The sequence below is a fragment of the Phyllosticta capitalensis genome (assembly GCF_038381095.1).
Source record: "Phyllosticta capitalensis strain CBS 128856 chromosome Unknown BKA78scaffold_8, whole genome shotgun sequence".
Lineage (NCBI taxonomy): Eukaryota > Fungi > Ascomycota > Dothideomycetes > Botryosphaeriales > Phyllostictaceae > Phyllosticta > Phyllosticta capitalensis.
In genome coordinates, this window is record NW_027117446.1 from 672712 (window position 1) to 691077 (window position 18366).

The 18366-nt window shown below is 56.5% G+C and overlaps 8 protein-coding genes across 8 annotated transcripts; 5 read left to right on the forward strand and 3 right to left on the reverse strand.

The window, feature by feature from the left end:
• Positions 1-135: 135 nt before the first annotated feature.
• On the forward strand, positions 136-1542 carry BKA78DRAFT_354804 (uncharacterized protein; the record flags this gene model as incomplete). Its single annotated transcript, XM_066891795.1, has 1 exon — positions 136-1542. The coding sequence occupies one exon, from the start codon at positions 136-138 to the stop codon at positions 1540-1542; it is 1407 nt and encodes a 468-aa protein (XP_066741801.1).
• Positions 1543-1667: 125 nt separating this feature from the next.
• BKA78DRAFT_173586 (uncharacterized protein) lies at positions 1668-2354 on the reverse strand. Its single transcript, XM_066883294.1, has one exon. The coding sequence runs from the start codon at positions 2145-2147 to the stop codon at positions 1794-1796; it is 354 nt and encodes a 117-aa protein (XP_066741802.1). The 5' UTR covers positions 2148-2354; the 3' UTR covers positions 1668-1793.
• On the reverse strand, positions 2355-7485 carry BKA78DRAFT_173585 (mono-functional DNA-alkylating methyl methanesulfonate N-term-domain-containing protein). Its single transcript, XM_066883293.1, has 3 exons — positions 5850-7485; positions 3898-5801; positions 2355-3850 (listed from the first exon to the last, which is right to left on the reverse strand). The coding sequence occupies exons 1-3, from the start codon at positions 7200-7202 to the stop codon at positions 2563-2565; spliced, it is 4545 nt and encodes a 1514-aa protein (XP_066741803.1). The 5' UTR covers positions 7203-7485; the 3' UTR covers positions 2355-2562.
• A 676-nt stretch (positions 7486-8161) lies between these two features.
• BKA78DRAFT_332594 (rab-GTPase-TBC domain-containing protein) lies at positions 8162-9662 on the forward strand (the record flags this gene model as incomplete). Its single annotated transcript, XM_066889997.1, has 4 exons — positions 8162-8360; positions 8416-8550; positions 8630-9460; positions 9604-9662. The coding sequence occupies 4 exons, from the start codon at positions 8162-8164 to the stop codon at positions 9660-9662; spliced, it is 1224 nt and encodes a 407-aa protein (XP_066741804.1).
• A 230-nt stretch (positions 9663-9892) lies between these two features.
• BKA78DRAFT_254986 (YIPF1 protein) lies at positions 9893-11207 on the forward strand (the record flags this gene model as incomplete). The annotated part of the gene is made up of 4 exons (XM_066884953.1): positions 9893-9937; positions 10058-10113; positions 10424-10689; positions 10747-11207. The coding sequence occupies 4 exons, from the start codon at positions 9893-9895 to the stop codon at positions 11205-11207; spliced, it is 828 nt and encodes a 275-aa protein (XP_066741805.1).
• A 1031-nt stretch (positions 11208-12238) lies between these two features.
• BKA78DRAFT_255018 (adenylate cyclase associated N terminal-domain-containing protein) lies at positions 12239-14118 on the reverse strand (the record flags this gene model as incomplete). Its single annotated transcript, XM_066884957.1, has 5 exons — positions 12239-12685; positions 12739-13298; positions 13338-13656; positions 13708-13960; positions 14075-14118. The coding sequence occupies 5 exons, from the start codon at positions 14116-14118 to the stop codon at positions 12239-12241; spliced, it is 1623 nt and encodes a 540-aa protein (XP_066741806.1).
• Positions 14119-14633: 515 nt separating this feature from the next.
• BKA78DRAFT_254244 (Ribokinase-like protein) lies at positions 14634-15842 on the forward strand (the record flags this gene model as incomplete). Its single annotated transcript, XM_066884887.1, has 3 exons — positions 14634-14691; positions 14757-15017; positions 15109-15842. The coding sequence occupies 3 exons, from the start codon at positions 14634-14636 to the stop codon at positions 15840-15842; spliced, it is 1053 nt and encodes a 350-aa protein (XP_066741807.1).
• Positions 15843-16063: 221 nt separating this feature from the next.
• On the forward strand, positions 16064-17977 carry BKA78DRAFT_254383 (mitochondrial 54S ribosomal protein mL44; the record flags this gene model as incomplete). The annotated part of the gene is made up of 2 exons (XM_066884896.1): positions 16064-16399; positions 16847-17977. The coding sequence occupies 2 exons, from the start codon at positions 16064-16066 to the stop codon at positions 17975-17977; spliced, it is 1467 nt and encodes a 488-aa protein (XP_066741808.1).
• Between the last annotated feature and the right edge of the window lie 389 nt (positions 17978-18366).

The following is an 18366-nucleotide window of genomic DNA, read 5'->3' on the forward strand; positions in this document are numbered from 1 at the left end:
CGCTTTTCTGTTTTGCAAACCACCATTATTTGATCTTTGGATATCTACGCGCCACTTTCTTCCCTATTGCTTGCTCCCCTGCTACGTTTTGGAGTAGAGCACAAAGCTTCAGTAAGACTGCGACTCGTAACAAAAATGCCAGGCGCATCTCTCCTCTCTCTGCCCCGGGAAATCCGCGACCAAATCCTCGACCTATGCCTCACCACCGCGCTGCCTCCACCACCTCCCAACCAAATCTACACCACCCAGCCTCTCTCATTCTCCGAATTCCTCACCAGCTCTGCGCAGAAGAAGTCGCAACCGCACGTCAACTTCCCCGTGGCCCCGCGAACCAACAGCGGTGGTCTGTTGCTCACATCGCGCCAGATTGGCGCCGAGACGCGGGATGCGCTCGAACGGCTCAATGGACATGGCAAGCTGAATTATATCATGCGATTCCGCATTGAAGAAGAAGAGGGCGACGCGGTGGGGGACCGGGAGCGGTACTGGGTCGACTGGGCAGTGTTGCCGACGAAGTCGTGGCTTAAGACGTCGAGACGCGCCAAAGACACCACCTCCGCAAAAGAGAAGAGTAAATTCAACACGAACGCGCAATCACCTGTCAATCTCGTTATCGAAGTCGAAAAAACCATGCGCGCGAAACCGACCCGGCCACCACAAGCCCAAGGTCAAGGGGAGGAGGAGCAAGGCCAACAGCAGCAGCAGCACAACTACGACGATGAGGACAACGACGTCGACGGACAGCAACATGTATTCGAACCGCCGCCGGCGCTATCGGCCCTCTACCGCCGCTACCACTTCCTCTGCCGCCCGGAGTATCGACCAAGGCCGCCGCTGTCGCGGCCGGCTCGCCGCTCCCTACTCGGAGCCGCTGACCACGGTGTGCTGCTGTTGCATTGGACGCTTGGAGATCTGGTTGCAAGGGTTGTGGATGAGGGTCCTTGTTTTGCGTCGACTGCGAGACCGGCGTCTGCTTCTTCGGCGGCCTCCTCTACTTCCTCCTCCTCCTCCTCCTCCTCGGCATCACCATCCTCGTCCTCATCTCAGCGACCCGATCATCACCAGCCCGTCCCCTTCACCCTAACACTACGCCACCGCGCCTCCTCCTCTTCCTCTCCATCTCCGTCCTCAACCGCCATGGCGCAAACCTCGTCCGTCCGATCCCATTCCCCGACGCAGCCGCTCGCCACTCCCCTCCGCGAATTCCTCCCCTTCTACCTGCACTCGGCCAAGCTGACGCACACGCCGTTCGGCGCGCTCATCTCGCGCGGTCTGCTGCGCGGGTTTGCGCTCGACGCGCGCGGGCATCATGATGATGCTACGAGACAGAAGCAGACTAACGGACGGCCGCACGGTCAGGCGGCGTGTCCGGTGCCCGAGGGGGGTTGTTGTAGCGGCGGGATTGGGGGTACGCTACAGCAGGGAGGTGGAGGTGATGGTGCGGCGGCGTTGCAGCTGCACTGGGTCTGTGGGGTTGTGAGGGACGGCGTGAGAGACGCGGGCGTGGTGGAGAATGAGAGGGATTACGACGATGATTGGTAGTGGTGGTGAGGGAAGGGAGAGAATGGATGGGAGATTAGCATGGGACGGAGCCATGGAAAGGCGTGGTGATGCGCAGGTCATCATCGTTGGAAGGGGCGTCAGGTGGTTACCTACATAGGTAGTGACAGATGTGCCGACTGCCCAAGAAATTTCAAGCTCACACGAGTGCCGTCTCTCTCTCTCTCTCTCTCGCTCTCTCTTTTTCTCTCCCTACCACCCAGGAAGGAGGAGCAAATAGGTAGCAAGCCTACTCATTTGTCTAGTTGCCGGGTATAATCATCTCCAAAAACGTCCGTGATTGCACACCAGCAGATGCAAAAGATTGACGGACGGGTGGATGTACGGATGGATGGGGCAGGACGGATGGAAGGGTGCTTAGGTAGCAAGCGGGGACCAAGCAACGAGACTCGAGGCGGCCGTGAGTGACTCGCGCAAACCCAGGACAAGGCGTAAATGTGTGGGACAGCAATAGACATCGAAGATCGACAACGATGACTTTGCATGGGTAAGGGAACATCAGGTTTCGAGTATGTGTACAAAAGGAAGGATTCTCGGATAGCAGGCAGGCGGAGAGAGGATGATGATGGAGGGAACAACGCAGACATGTATGTGGAGAGTATGAGTATGAGATATGGAGTATACTACTATAGACAGACAAAAAATTGCGACCGCTAACCAACGACACCGATGCAAAAAGGTCATCTACTACCGCCTAGACCACCACCACCGGAGGGACGTACGTCTACATGATATTGATGGGTGAACGATGACGGCAGACTGACTGACTGCCGTCAGAGGAGAAAAGAGTTGAGAGAAGAAAGTGGAAATGGGGGGGAAAACGCCGCCACTGCGCCGCAAGTGCAGATATCATCGCTGTGCGCATGGGTTGTGCGACTGCTGCTGAGTGCGGCGAGAGAAGAAGAAGGGGGAACAGAAAGGAAAAGGAGACAGGATATGGAGGGACAGAAGAAATTCGACCTTGGTCTTCACCCGCGTGACGCAGCTTCTACTCCCTCCCCTCTACAGGACCGGATCCATGAAGCGCTTCAACCACTCGACCACCAGCCGGGCCGTCCGGCGCATCTGCGCATTGCGCTCGCCCTGCCTCGCCGCTCTCGCCTCCTCGTCGCTCCTCGCCCCCGAAATATCCATGCCCTCGAACGCTCTGATGCCGTCGCCGTCATTCTCGTTTGCGTGGCCCTGCTCGCCCTCGCTGTTGACTTTGAGCGCCGCATCCACGACCTCGACAAAGCGCTTCCAAACGGCGACGTTGGCGCCTCCGCAAAACATCTTGAGCGACGCAAGGAGCGACTCCTCGGCGCGGCGGCCGACAAAGTTGGCCCCGAGAATGTCGCCGTCGATGTGGTAGGCTGTGCGGCGCTTGAGGCCGGTGCGGTTCTTATCCGGGTCGAGAGCGCGCAGGAGCGTTACGGCTGTGCTCGAGTAGGAAGAAGAGGCGGCGGACTGGCGCGAGAGGGGTTGCAGGACGGGGCCGCCGGCAGCAGGCTCGCTGTCGACGTCGAGGTCCATGACGTCGAATTGTGCAAGATTGCTTCTCGATGCTGCTGCGGCTGCTGTAGCGGCAAGGACATCCTCGTGGCTGTCGTCGTATTGGTCGAGGTGGCGGAGCGGCGCTATGATGAGGTCGTTGGTTGCGCGCGAATCAAACATCATAGGCGAAAGCTGGCTCCCCGGGCGTCGTGATCGACGCTCTTGCTCCTGTAGTTTGCACATGTTTTCGAGGAATTTGAGAAGCCGCCATGTTGCTTCCTCGACGAGGCTAAAGTTGAAAAAAGTGCCGTCCGAGGCCGCGCCCAGGACGTCGTCGGCGATAATACCAGGGGGTCGTGAGTCTGGAGTGTACGCTTTGGAAGGTTGGGGAGGTGCGCTGTGTCTGAGGCGCATCACCGAGCGAGGAAGTGCTGCCTCGACAAGGGTCGGCACGGCGGTTTGGTAGGTCCTGCGATGCGGCAAATAGAGGACGGCAACGCTACCACGCTTGTCAGAGACGAGAGCTACACTGTTCTCGCGGTGATGCGGCGTGTCTGTTGTGTGAGAACTGTTGTTTTGTGCAATTGTTGGATCGACCTCTGATTGTGAGAGCGGAAGACGGACATGGCAAGACGTGTCGCGGGCCTGGCTGTCTGTGAAGAGGAGCTCGAACCGATGTGTCAGTCCGGCAGATTCGTCCTCGAAGATTTGGTACACCAGGAGGGAATCGGAAGCGGTCGAGATGTAGACATGATTGTCTTCTGTCGTAACATGAATTCCCAACGAGGGAATCTCAGTCTCTGCAGCCAAACGAAGCCTGCCATGATTAGTATGTGTCGAGCTGGCAAATGCGGGACAGCTTACGATTTGCTCTCTGCAGAGAACATGTAGAGATGCACCTTTCGTCCAAAGCAAACAATGAGCGAATTTGCATCTCCATACAGAGAGGTGACCTGCTCCCTGAATTTCAGCTCCTTCAGCTGCACGAGTTCCGGCCTGCTGTTTTCACGGTTTTTGCGAGTCAAGAACAAGACTCTTCCCGCCTTGTCTTCCGTCTTCGATGCTATTGCCGCGCCGACCACAATTTGGCAATATTTCTTGCCTTGGTGACCTTCAAACTCCATGGCTGAAAGTGCATTGATGCGCCATCCGGCAGGCAGGTAGTACTCTGCAGCAGGTTCGCTATTGCTTGCATCACTGCGCTCGTCAAACATTTGGACAAAGCTCTCGCGAAAGCGTGCGCGTTTCGTTCCGTTCTTGTCAGTCACTTCAAAGGCCACTGGTTCGTTGCAAGAGACGAAAAGAGCCTTTAGGCTAGGGCAGCTTATGACGCGATTTGGAGATCCTCTGACGGGTATGCTCCGCGGAACCATGTTCTTTTCCTCTCCGAGATGCACAATGTAGATGGCCGATCCGGATATGCAAATCAAGGCCCCGCCAAGCCCTCTGATGAAGAAGCGCTCGTGGGGAATTCGACAAATCGAAGACACGGGCTTCTGCTGAAGATATGGCCGTATGCGGTCCGTCAGCCAAATGTTTGTGACTTCCAAACCCGCACTTTCCCCTGAGTTGAGATTCAGGCGATGGAACTCAGAGCCACAAGTGGCGAAACCGCTCAACGATCCACACTCGGGATCCTCAAACAACACTACCGGCGTGTGTCCAAGACTTGTGCGCGTAGTCTTTCCAAAGCACAGCTTCCCGTGGCTTGCTTCATGCCTTGTGCGTGGAGAATTGCCATCTCCTTTTGCAAATCCGTTCTGGGTCGTCTCAGACATGTCGACTACATATAAGTCGCCGTTCCGGAGACCGCATACAAGGGCCATGTCAGTCCCACCTGCACGCGCAGAAGAGCTGCAGAGAATCATCGCGCTTTGACATGCAGCGAGCGACCTTGGATTGGCTCCTCCTTGGACGTTTTGTGACATCAAGATGTCTCCAAGTGAGCCATTGGGATGAATTCCGTGTAATTGGATCAACCCATCTGCAGTCGCACAAAGAAGTAGACGTTTTGAATTTGCCCGGAGCCATTGGACGCACGTAGGATCCGATTGCAGCGGCTTTGCACCTCCAGCCTCAAATTTGACTTCCTCCCCTCTTGATTCAACCCTCATGGTCCGGGTTTGAAAACCATCGGCCGTGCGGACGGCAAAATACGCGGTCGAGTTTTCTGGTGAGATGGAAGCGGCCAGGATTTCCTCGTCAACCAGTTGCCAGGAAGCTATCCTGGGCAAGGTCCGGTTGGATCTAAATGTTTCAACCACGACGAGCGATCGTGACGTTATTTGCAATGCCAGCCCATTTTCAATATTTGCACATGTGAGCGTCGGGAGTGACAGGTCCAGACCACAGGTCTCTTCGTCGAACTCCATGTCCAACTCTTGGGCGTCATCTGAAACGTGTAAAAGTTCGCTCGCCACGGGAAGAGAAAGGAGAAAGAAGACTCCTTTTTCAGATGCATCCCGAAGCGACCAGAGACCCGTGACCCCAGAAAAGATAGGGTCCTCTTCAAAGAGGCCAATCTTGGCGTTGTAGCCTATTCTGAGCTCTGATAGAGAGCCATAAGGCGTGCGACCAGAGGTCGAAATGATGCGCTTGCGGGTGGAAGTCACGCCTGATTTGTTGCCGGGTTGGTTTGCCACGATGAAATCCAGCGTGGGAGACCAGTTGGGAACTGAGGTGATAAAGTCGGGTTGCATGATTTGGGCACGTGTACGTTTGAGGCGCGTCCTCTCGGAGACGGGAATCTCGTCTTTCCACGAGCCAATCTTGGAGTCGTTAGTTGTGCTCATTGACAAGGACATGGCGGTGCTTACCTTTACTACTTCTCCCTGAGAAGAATCGCCTGCCGCTATCAGCACATCCGGGGAATCCAATGCAGGACCAACATCCAGGCTGGCAAATGCAGTAGAGACGCTGCAATTGATGTTGCCAGCCCAGCTCGCAAGGGCGCCGCTCTGATTATTGACTGCCAAGTAAGTCACGACCCCATCTTCCCGGATGAGGTAGAAGTTTTCTTCATATCTTCCGAAATTCCTGTCGGTACGCGCCCAAGACGTCCACAGAGGAAATCGTCTCGAGTTGCCCGGAAATCTAGCAGGCTCGGGATTTGAGAGGCCGGCGTTTGTTCTTCTCGGTTGGTCCAGGACATTTTGATACATATCGATTTCTTTTTGGCCCACCAGAACAAATGCGGACCCCTGTTGTAGGGGCATAAGAAGCTGTGGACGCTGCTGCCTGGAAGAAATTGGATATCCCTCCAAGACACATTTGATGGTCTTGGGAGATAGACTGTGATCCCACACATAGCACGACATTCTTGTCTTGCCTTGTCTGGCATAAAGCACAATAAGAATGACTTGTGTGTCGTGGTCAGGATCAGGGAAAAGAAACTCCATTTTCATAATGACGCCGCGCACCTGTATAGGCATCTCGGTCCTCAAAGGCGTCCACCACTCGACCGCCGGGTCGGAAGGCATCGTCTTTCGCACCTCTTGCATGCTTTTTGCAGAATATAGCAAGATGCAGTTGCACGAGGAGCCGACAGCGAGAGCACGTGAGCGAGGATCCACGGCGAGATGTTTACCAGGCGATTCCAGGACCGAGACGTCTGGATGAAGCGGGAGACTGGTTTCGATCCATTCTATGTAGCCGTCTTCGCGCTCTCTGGCAAACAAAAAGAGCATTTCTCGGGATTCGAGGGTAAGGACCAGAAACTGCGGGGGGATTGAATCGACGGACTCGGCATGCGCTTGGGCCTGCTCGGCAGTCAAAAGATGCTGAAGGTCGGGATGTATAAACTTTCGCGGCTCTCCGAAAATCCTGGCAGCTCGAATGCGGGAGCCAAAATCGGCCTTGGTGCAGACATGACGCAAGTTTGCATCTGGCAGGACCTCTTTCAAATGGATGAAATCCTCGCCAATGAACACAACGTCGTTCTTTTCGCGGTGGCGTATGCGAGCGGGAATGATCCAGTTGATGATGGGGCTTCGCAGAACTGTACGCGACAAGAGACCGACAGTGGGTTGGTCCATGGCAGGTTCGGCGGGGGCCGGATTCCTTGGAGGTTGGTCTTCTCTGAGGCGGTTCTGGAGGGCCAGGAGCTGGTAAATGTCGACGTTTCTCGTGACCCACTGGCCATTTTCCAGCACGCCCGTCTGGAGAGCCATGGCGGGCGGCGGCTACGTTTTCGATTGAGGAAAGCGGCGAGAGAATATGGAAGAGTTTGATCAAGAAATGGCTTGGCGGGGGAGCTTTGGCGATGCGGCGGGAGGTTGGGACGGTGGAGGCGGTTACGAGGGGGTAAGACAGAGACAGAAAACGGCAAGCAGCAAGGTTGAAACGGGGAATGGCGGCACTTTCTGTGACATGATGGACTCAGCCCATGTCAGCGAAGGGATGAGGGAGAGGACGGATTGAGCGCATAGAGGAGGTGGTGATGTAGCGGGTAAAAAAAAGAAGTAGGACGGCACGAGAAGACGGACCCGCACGAACGGACCGGTGCAGAAGGCCGACGACCTGAAGTTGGTAGGGTTATGCAAGCGCGCGGATTGGGCTGGGCCTGATGATGTTGTTTTTTTATTTTTAATTTTTCTTCGTCAGGTTGAGGGCGGCGTAGTAGGTAGAGAAGAGAATAATGTGAGCCGTCACTTCTTTGGGAGAAATGTGAGAGAAGGTCGAGAACGGGGGCTGGCGATCGAAGCAGAGCGGCAGCAGAAGCAGCAGCAGACAAAAGAGGGAGATGATTAAGGTTGTACCCGTGCCGTTTTCTGTCTGCCCTGCCTCTACCTTCTATCAAATTACATGTCCTTCAAAGAATGTACATATCATGGACCACACGTCGCCGTCACATTGCTGACTGCTGCTGCATCTTGCGGCCCTGTCTGATCCCGGTCGTCACCTCAGCCTCCACTGCCACTACCAGCCCGTCACATCCCGCGCACGCCCGTCGTCATTCATCACATTCACACTTCATTCCTCACCTCCAGACTTTGACCTGCTTCTGGCTCTGGCTCCGGCGCCGGTCCGTCCCCGTCCCGTCTCCCGTCGTTTTACTGAGGTGCCTGGCAAACGCTCGACCCTCGGCGCCGCCGCCAGCAGCAGCATGGGGCAGCTCCGCTGATGCAACATGGATCACGACCACGACCTCGACGACGACGCTGCCTCTGCTACGCCGCCTCAGAGCCCGCCGCCCAATGTCCAACCTGAAGTCAACCCCAAGGTCGCGCTGATCCTACGCGCCTGCAGGGACGCCGACCTAGACCAAGTCAGAGCCTTTGCGACTGAACAAGGCGGCCTGCTCCACGACGACGTGCGCAGGGAAGCGTGTATGCCGTGTCCTCCTGCAGCCATCCGCCCACTGCCATCTAACCTTCTCTCCAGGGCCGCTGCTTCTGGGATCGTCCTCTTCTTCCACCATCGACGACGACGCCGCCGACTGGACAGCCCTCCCACCACACCGAGACGAGCAGCAGGTCAAGCTGGACGTGAACCGCTCCTTTGTCTACTACCCCAACGGTGCGCCTCTGCTTACACGGCAGCCCTGACAGCCGCACCCTCAGACCGCAACAACTGACATGTCCCACCTGTCTTCTAGACCAGACCGACGACCAAATCTCGCTGCGCAAAGACGAGCTCTTCTCCGTCATCTCCCACGTCCTCCGCCGCCACCCCCTCTTGTGCTACTTCCAAGGCTACCATGACATTGTCCAAGTCTTTCTGCTGGTCCTCGGCCCCAGCCTGGCCGTGCCCGCCATCACGCGCCTCTCGCTGCTGCGCATCCGCGACTTTATGCTGCCCTCGCTCGACGCCGCCATCGCCCACCTGAACCTGCTGCCTGCCATCATCTACAGCGTCGACCCACAACTATGCCGCCACTTGCGCCCCACCCAGCCCTTTTTCGCCTTGGCCGCAACCATTACAATGTACGCCCACGATATCCAATCCTACGGCGACATTGCCCGCCTCTTTGACTTTTTGCTGTCGCGCGAGGCTGTCTTCTCCGTCTACCTCTTCGCCGCAATAATACTGGCCCGCCGCGCCGAGCTCATGGCCATTCCTGCCGACGAGCCCGAGATTTTGCACTTTACCCTGTCCAAGCTGCCCTCGCCGCTCGACCTCGAGAGCCTCATTGCCGAATCAGACGCCCTCTTCGCCCGCTCCCCGCCTGAGAAGCTCCCCTTTTATGCTTGGGGAAATGTGTCACAATACAGCGTTCTCAAAACAACGCGCGACCCGCATGACCTTGCCACGCAGTCGCTGGCGGCCGCTGAGGAAATGTTTGAATTGCACGAAGCGCAAATTCGCCGCGCAAAGGCTGTGCAGGAGCTGGCGCGCGGCATCAAGCGTGGCTTATATCGGTACAGAAAACCGGCCAGCGGGCTCGGGTTGGCTGTGGCAGTGGGTGTGCTGGCCTGGTGGTTGGGCCGTAACCCAGAATCTTTCAACACGTATACCAGCATGGTTCGATTCGGAGCATCCTACTTGGGAGCGCATGGTCGCCATTTCTTTACTGCCATTGCGGGTCAATTCAGGTAGAAAAGCTGTAGGAGTCACTGGTTTGGATTCAAGGCAGTTTTGGCGTTTACCCGGATCAGAGGAAAAGCATCGAAATAGATTTGCAGTGGTGAGAATTGAATTCTCATACCTTTATCAATCACATCAAAACTGAGCTTCGTCGTGCAAATCCAAAGAACTCACATTTCTAGCTCGAGGAGGGAACCGACGTCACACTCATGACTCGCGAGGCGCGACCAATCACGTGTCAGGGCCAAGTTGACAGCTCTCAATTAACCACCAAGGTCCCAAGCTCCACGGCAGCCACATCCCAAAAACCGCGGCGCAAAGCAGAGCCCCCAACATGGCGAATCGAGGTTACGATGTCGTGGTAGACGTCGACGAAGAGGTAATTCCTTCTCCAGAAGCAATTTCCAGCAGTTCTCTTCCCCCCGAGCAAACCTACGGAGCCGTTTCATGTCTGCGAAGCGAACACTTCTTCTTTTGCTGACGCGTACCACGATCGCAGGGCGACCTGGGCCATACCGACCTCCAGGAAGATCTCGAGTTCCATCCCTCCAGTACGTGCAATCTGCCATGTGTCCTCCTTGCGCTTTTCCCTCAATGCGCCAAACCTACCTCTCCTCCGAAAGAATACAGTCTGCCTTGATGCGACGATTCATAACCTACGCCGGCGATTCAAGAGAAGGAGCGCATAATTAATGTCTCTCCCCGCAGACTTTGACAACTCGACCGGCGGCACGGGCAAAATCGCACCCGACAGCGTCGACACCAACACTCGAAATGGCGGCAGCTCATCCGCGGCAGCAGGCGTCGGAGGGCAGGCTCGCGGCGTTGGCGAGGGCAGCGGCAGCGGCAGCGGTGGTGGCAGCAGTCCGTCATCGAAGCGCTACCTCTGGAGCATCGGATACTACCAGCAGTTCTTCGACGTCGACACCAACGAGGTGATGCGGCGGTGCTGGGCGGCCGTGTTCCCGCGGACAAACTTCCTCGACGTCCTCGACGGCAACCCGGACCTGTATGGCCCCGTGTGGATCGCCACGACCGTCGTCATGATTCTGTTCCTGACGGGCACCATGAGCCAGTGGCTGGCGCATCGCGGGGAGGAGCACTTCCCGTACGACTTTCGCCTGTTGAGCGGTACGTCTCCCCCCTCTCTAGCATGGACGAGAGCTTTTCTGACATTGCTTGATCTAGGCGGCGCCGGCCTCATTTACGGCTATACAGCGCTGCTCCCGCTCGGTCTCTGGGGCGCGCTCAAATGGTTCAGCAACAACTCGTCGAGCGGCAACAACCTCGACGCACCCACCTCCTCCTCTCCCTCATCCGCCTCGGTCCTCGAATGCTGGGCGCTCTACGGCTACGCCAACATCATCTGGATCCCCGTGGCGCTGATCTCGTGGAGCCCCATCACCATCCTCAACTACGTCTTTGTCGGCGCCGGCTTCGCCGTCTCGGGCTTCTTCCTCTTCCGCAACCTGTGGCCCGTCCTGAGCGCCACGGACCACAAGACGAGCCGCGTCTTGTTGGTCTTGGTGGTGGTGCTGCATGCGGGGTTGGCCGTGGCCATCAAGATTTTGTTCTTTGCCCAGGGCAGTCCTGCTGAGAAGAAGAAGGCGGCGGACGGTGGTGGCGAGGGCCGTCTGTTTTTGTTCTGATCTAAACGTCGCGTGCGTGATTTGAGGGGTGGATGGACCGATTGACAGGTGGTCGCTCGCGATGCCTTCAGTGCTTGCTTGACCTCACTGCCAGCCAGCCACATTACCCCAACATCCCCATCCGCGCCAGCGAGCGCCACCTATACAGCCCGTCTGGCACGGACATGGAGGAGGAGCGTCTCGCGCGAACCGGACCGTCTTACGCATCATCATCGTGAGCAAGCCGAGCCTCTATCACTCTCCCTTCTCCACTACATGCACCGCTCGCACGCACGCACGCACGCATTTCATTTCCCCCATGTATTCGTAACACCCAATGTAGACTGCTATGGTGTATGGTGTATGGGGGGTAGGGGGGATAGGGAGTTGGCGGGTTTGGCAGCAAGGCAAGCAGGTAGCTAGGCGAGGCAGTAACCTGCAGTAGACCCCAAGACTGAGAACGAAATGACAAAAACAAGAATTGAAACCAACAGACTTATTTCCAACCTGCCTTGATTCGCTTGGTCCGTAAATGTATGATGGAGAAGGACGCCGGGCAACACCAACTACATACCCAGTCCACAGTTTACCTATTCAATGTCGACGCCAACTCCAACCTCCAGGTCACGAACAAACGATACAAACGTCAACGCAGACAGATGATAAAAAGGAGGTCCGGCCGGGGCTCATTATTGAATGCATGCACACATCTATAGCAGGATCGCGTCCAAAAAAAACCAAAAGATCTCAAGGTTGGAAATCAATCCAATTCCAGCCTGTCAGCAGGGAACGCAACAACAACACCCATGCGACCAACAACAAAACGCTGTGCAGCGCAAACCCGCAAACAAGTTCATCTTACAGCTTTCAGTGAACCTCAATCAAAATCCATCTCGAATCCCAAAGCCCCAACGCAGCAGCAGCACACTACCTACTTACAGACCCAAAAAACCTTGCTCGCTCCCGTCTGCCATCTAGCTCAATCGCGTCCGTCCTCTCTCTTCTGTCCTCCAGTCCAAGTACAGTACTCCAAATCAGCATCTCACTCAAACTCAACCGGCATGCTCGACAATCTCGCTGACCAGCTTGCCATTGCGGACAAAACTGCGGACCTGCTCGGGGATGGGCATCTCGGCATAATCGCCGTCCTCGTCTCCCTCCCTCGGCGGCAAGTTGACATTGACACTGGTGCACTTGCTCGTAAAAACCTCGGTGTTGAGGCTCTCGCGGCTCAGGTAGACGGCGGCGCCGTCGACCTGGTCGAGCATGATGGTGGGCAGCGTGCCCAGCACCTGCAGCGCAAAGTTGGGGCACTTGATGACGTCGACGGCCGACACGAGCGAGTCAAGGATGATGCTGGCCCGCACGCTGTTGTCGATGCTGATGGCGTTGGCCTTGCCGATGATGCGGATCGTCGTGTTTTTGCAGCGCGAGATGAGTATCGATTGCACGATTGTGGCTTCGATTTCTATCGGCGCGGGTGGGTTCTCGTAGTTTTCCTGCGGTTGTTTGTCAGTGATTTGTAAGGTCCTAGTGATGATGTGAAACCCACGATGATCCACTTGTTGCCGTCCAGCACCTTCTTCTCCGGCTTCTTGGCCCTGAACGCGTCCGGCTTGGGCTTCTTGCCCGGCGGCGCAGGCGACTTGCTCCGCGCGCTCAGACTGTCGCTGCGCTCAGGCACCATGGTGCTGGCCCGCAGCGATGGGTTCTTGTGTGTCTTCATGCTGTCGTCAACCTTGCGCAAAGACGACGTGATTGCCTCGCCCTTGTTCAGTTGATCGAACACAGCACCCATATCAGCCACGCCAGCGCGGTTGCCCGGAGTGCCGCCTGACGGAGGCGGAGGAGGGGGCGGAGGGACATTGTCGAAGTTGGGGAGAGGAGGAGGAGGCGGTGGGGGAACGCCGCCGGCCGCTGCGCCAGGAGCTGGAGGGGGAGGAGGGACGCCGTTGGTGCCATCGGACTTGATCTGGCGGAGGGCTTCTGCAGCGTCGATTCCAGTCGGGTTGAAGTTCACGCCCCTAGCGTGGTGCTCCTTGATGTATGCAATGAGGGACTTGAAGAGCTTGTAAAAGGACTGGACCCATTCGACCTGGGACCGATCTCTACCTGCTGTTAGCTCCTGGATCCCAAAAAAAGTAGGTAGACCGTACTTCTCCTTGTATTCCTTGAGAATCTTGTTTCCATACATCTGAGCACCGCCAAAGAGTTCCGCCGCGGTGTCACCGGGCTTAATATCCATCGTCACCCAGCCAAGCACGCCCACACCATCAGCGACCATGGTGAGGTGGTTCTTAATCTCTGGCTCCCGGCTGCTCAGCTTGATCTGGTCCACTTTCTCAATGGCGCCCTGGAGGTCCTTGAGCAGCTCCAAAAACGCAGTCGAAGTCATGTCCGGCTTCTTGGCCTTGGTTGAGACGAGAAGGTATTGGCGCTGGGCAGCAAACGCCTCGGCGAGCGCTTGGGACTGAATTGATTGTTAGCGCAATCGCCTTCCATGTGGCTCCTCCAATTGTACCTGTTCGGCAATGGTGCCACCGAATTGCTTGCTCCGGTCCATAAAGTCTTTCAAGTCCGTGTCAATCAAGGCGTCGAAAGCCTCAATCATGGCAGGGAGTTCCTCCTTTGCGGGAGCGGCGGGGGCTGGCGCGCCAGGCGCAGACGGGGGCGCCGCAGCGGTCGTGGCAACGCCAGCGGTGGCATTGGGGACGCCCGTCTTTTCAAAGGTGGACGAGGCAATGTCCTCCAAGCGCGAGGTTGCGGCCTCGAGTCTGATTGCGAGCTTAGTAAATGCGTCGTCTGGTACAAAGGCAGCCTTGAACGACAACCTGCGGGGCAGGCGGTCTTTGTCGTTGTTGTCCATCGGGGGAGAGGTGTTGAATTACCGCTTGATGAGGGTGGTGAGGTTATGCATGTTGTTTTGCGCCATGGTGGCAGTCGCGGAAGGTCGGCCGCAAGTGCGGAATGGGCAGGAGCAGCGGTAGTGGTTGCTTGGAGGAGAGAGGAGCTCTGGGTGGTTTTTTGGGTTGCTCCTCCGGGGAGATGTCCCTTTTAACGGACAGCAAGCAGCGTTGGTAGGTGATGATCTGAGGCGGCAGATGTGAGACAGGCAGCAGCGGGGTCAAAGGGATCTGGATGAAAGAAAGTCAACACAAATGACAGGCAGAAGTTTGGAGTGGTTTGGTCTACGTAGGTAGAGCGAAGTCGAAGGGGAGACGGAGACAGGTGGTGCCCCCAGCTCTGCTCGGTGAGCTTGGCCGTGGGCTCGGGCTCTCCCTGCTGCGCGCCAGACGGGAGGCCGATCAGCCGGAGCCGCGTCGGTCGACCACCGACAACATAACCATGGAGGGTCACACCGACATGCACGATTCCGCCGAGAGACGAGATTCCTCAGAACCTCCTCTCCCCGTGTCGACTCTCCTCGACAGCCTGTCCTACATCAACATGGCCGACGACGATGCTCCTGCCATCGACTTTGTGAGCCTGGGAATGTTCATCCTCGGTACCGCGTCTCCATCTCCAGCACCCCAACTTAGCCGTGCCCTGTCCTGAGTGCATGCTCTGCAGATGACATTGAATACCTGCCTCCCAAGCCAACCGTCAAAGATGTCATTGGCGGCGCCGGTGCTTACTCGGCCATGGGCGCCCGCATCATGTCTCCCCCGCCCTTGTCAAAATCCGTGGGTTGGATCGTAGACGAGGGCTCCGACTTTCCGTCCCAAGTCCGCCAGACGATTGAATCATGGGATACACATTGTCTCTTTAGGCGGACTCCTGACCGGCTGACTACCAGAGGTTGGAACGGCTATGGCGAGAATGAGCATCGAGGTAGGAAATCATTCACTTCTTATGTCATTCCGTGTTGCAGCCTCTGCTACATCTCCTTCGTCCATTTCCGTGTTTGACCAAATCTTTTCAGCATTCAAATATCTCACCCCAAAGCTCCGAATCGACCACGACTCTCTCAACGACGATCTGTTAGGATCAAAGTCCTTCCATCTCATTTGCTCATCCTCTCGAGCCCTTGATCTTGCTGAAAGCATCCTCCGACGCCGCAAGGACCTTTCTGCGCACACGGGCAGATCGCTCAACTCACCCCTCTTCATTTGGGAGCCTGTTCCGGACCTGTGCACACCGGAAGAACTTGAAACCTGTCTCCGAGCACTACGGCACGTGGATGTTGTGAGTCCCAACCATGGGGAGCTTGGTGGCTTTTATGGCCGCACCACTACCAAGCCCAACGGCGATGTGGACAGAGAAGCCGTCCAAGATTGCTGCGAGCGGTGGTTGGCATCAGGCGTAGGAGAAGACGGACGTGGAGCTGTTGTTGTGCGTGCAGGCAAGGATGGCTGCTACATTGCATCACGCAGCAAAAAGCTTTGGTTGCCCGCATATCACCAAGACCCATCCAAGGTTGTGGATCCGACTGGCGGTGGCAATGGCTTTCTAGGAGGGTTCTCAGTGGGCTTGGTCAGAGGTGGTGCCTCTTCTGGCGTCCAAAATTTGGAAGAGGCCGCAGTCTGGGGAAACGTGGCAGCCAGCTTCTGTATCGAACAAGTAGGCATGCCAACGCTAGAACCTGGAGAGAAGTGGAACGGCGACAGAGTAGAAGACCGGGTCAGGAGGTATAGAGAAATGGTGGAAGCAGCGTGATCAGGGGGTACACTTGAAGCTGCTCACGATAGACATAGATGTAGATATGGTCCTTGAGGCGTTTTCTTTGATCGAATCTAGGCAACAACACCGCGCTCTTGAAGATGTCAACCCAAGAGCACTGACAGTCCGGCCCTCACGTCTATCACTGAAGTTCCTTGAATGTGGTTGGTTGACTGAAATGGGATTCGACTCTAGGACTCCTCCTTTTGTGCCTTGTCATGCTCACGAATTTGCTTGGTCCAGCTGCCGCATGTCAGCTCAAGTGTCCAACACCATGTGCTCTCTCCGCTCGGGCCAATGTTCGGGGGACTGACTTTCGGCTTGGGAAGAAGCGACCTTGGGCGGGCATCTTGTCTCGATATTCGAGGTTGGCGCTTGCAGTGAACAGGACCGCAGCAATGCCGACGAGCACAGAGCCGATGACGGCCGTGTTGGCCTTCCAGTTCTTGGGTTGTCCGTACCAACCGCCGGCGGGCGACCAGACGTGCTTGGGGTATCTATGTCGGCGCTGTCAGCGAATTGGGCCTCACAGAGACGAATTGGGCGGGAGTCATGTCTGAGACGCGTACGGGATCTTGCCACCTCCTCCCATGGCGAAGGCAGAGCGAGTAGAAGGTCGATTGTGTAGGGGACGATGATGCGAGGTTATTGGAGCTGCGGTGATTGGAAGCTTGGGCCGGTACACGATTGGATTTGGTAATCAGGTTTACAGAGAGGCTAGCCGCAAGCAGAATCCAAACACAGCGCCAAGCCAGGCGCTTGGACTCTGGCACTCGCCGGCGTCGAGCGGACGGGAATCTGAAATTTTGGTCTATACATCAATTGACAACCCCCATCGCGCCCCGCGTTCCCGCTCACCGGAGCTCGATCAAGCCGCCGTGTCTCTATCCAGTCCATTCTTGTCCATGAAGCGCCTAAGGATAGAGATATGGGGCGGTGCTCGCACGCTCGCGCAGCTCGCAAGACCACGGCCGAGATGTCCTTTTCTACAACACCAACAGCCACACGCCGTACCTCAATTCCGACAAATACCCCTCGCACGCCTTCAATCCACCATTTCTGCGCCACAAGAGTCATCTGAGGGCTCAACAGAAACCCCAGCCTCCACCAGACCCCCCATAGACCCCGAAGACTATCCATCTCCACCATGGAAGGCGGCGAGGAAGTCGGCCAAACTCGCTGCCCTCCATGCACGACTTGCAATTGACGACCGAGTCCCTCTCGAATCCATGGCTCGTACACTTGTCGATCCCTCGGCTGATCCACACCCCGATTTCAATAATGCTGCTTTTGCGACCCTTGGCGAAGACTTGATGGGATACTACGTCAGCGAGCACATCATCTGCCGCTACCCGCGACTGCCGCTCGCCGTCCTCATGTCTGCACAGGAAGCATATGTCGGACCTGACGCTCTAAGGGCCATCACGGCGGAATGGGGTGTCGAGAGTGCTGCCGCGCCTGGTGGAGAGGTCGACCCGGGCTACTTGCAGTTCAAACGCTTAGATCCCGGCACCGAGCTTCTCGATTACTACGTCGGCACCAATAGACCAAACGAGAAAAAGGGACAAGGCTGGAGGCGTAGTCATACGAGCAAGATTGTGTATGACGATCAATTCGGAGGGTTAAGAGGCAGGAGAATGGTCGCAAAGAACGCGGGATCTGCGACTGGAGTGGCACACGACGCGGCGTGCTCGCGTTTTGTCAGGGCAGTAGTGGGCGCAGTTTACGTCCACGCTGGCCGTGAGGCTGCGCGGAACTTTGTCCACTCGCACTTCCTGAGCCGCCACCTGGACATTGCCTCGCTCTTCGACTTCCGCACGCCAACGCGGGATCTTTCGAAACTCTGCGCGAGAGAAGGGTTCGAGTCACCAGTTGCACGCCTGCTTGCCGAAACCGGTCGTGGCAGCAGAACTCCAGTCTTCGTGGTGGGCGTCTTTAGCGGACCCGACAAGCTGGGCGAGGATGCTGGCGCGAGTTTGGACGAGGCAAAAATAAGGGCAACAGCTGCCGCGCTCAAGAGCTGGTATCTCTACAGTCCGGTGGAATACACAAAGCCGAGCGATGTCGAGGACACGAGGGAGGGCAAGAAGTGGCTGCCCAACCACATTGATGCTGGTGAAATCGTGGTTTGAGCGAATCACATCAATTCTGTCACCATTTTTGGCGTCTGGGCGGAAGTGGATATTTGACAACAAAATCAAAAAGCGGCGTCCGGTCGCTTGGAGGCGGGGACAAGGACGGGCCATGGCACTGTGTCATCCTGAGAGGAAGGTCGAGCAGCGCGGGCCTGGGGAGTGTATCATAACGCGGCGAGGATTGTATACGACGCCATCTGAAGGTGTCGTTTCTCTCAACACTGGAATAAAAATATCCACTTGACCACTCGAGCGATGGTAGAAGTTGGTGATGTCTTCTGAATAGCAGACAAGAGTATCGAGATAAAGACGTCGCAAAGAGGTGGACATGTCTCTGCACTCTCCTAGAGGATTTAATACAAATGTCATCGGATACGTGCAGCCAA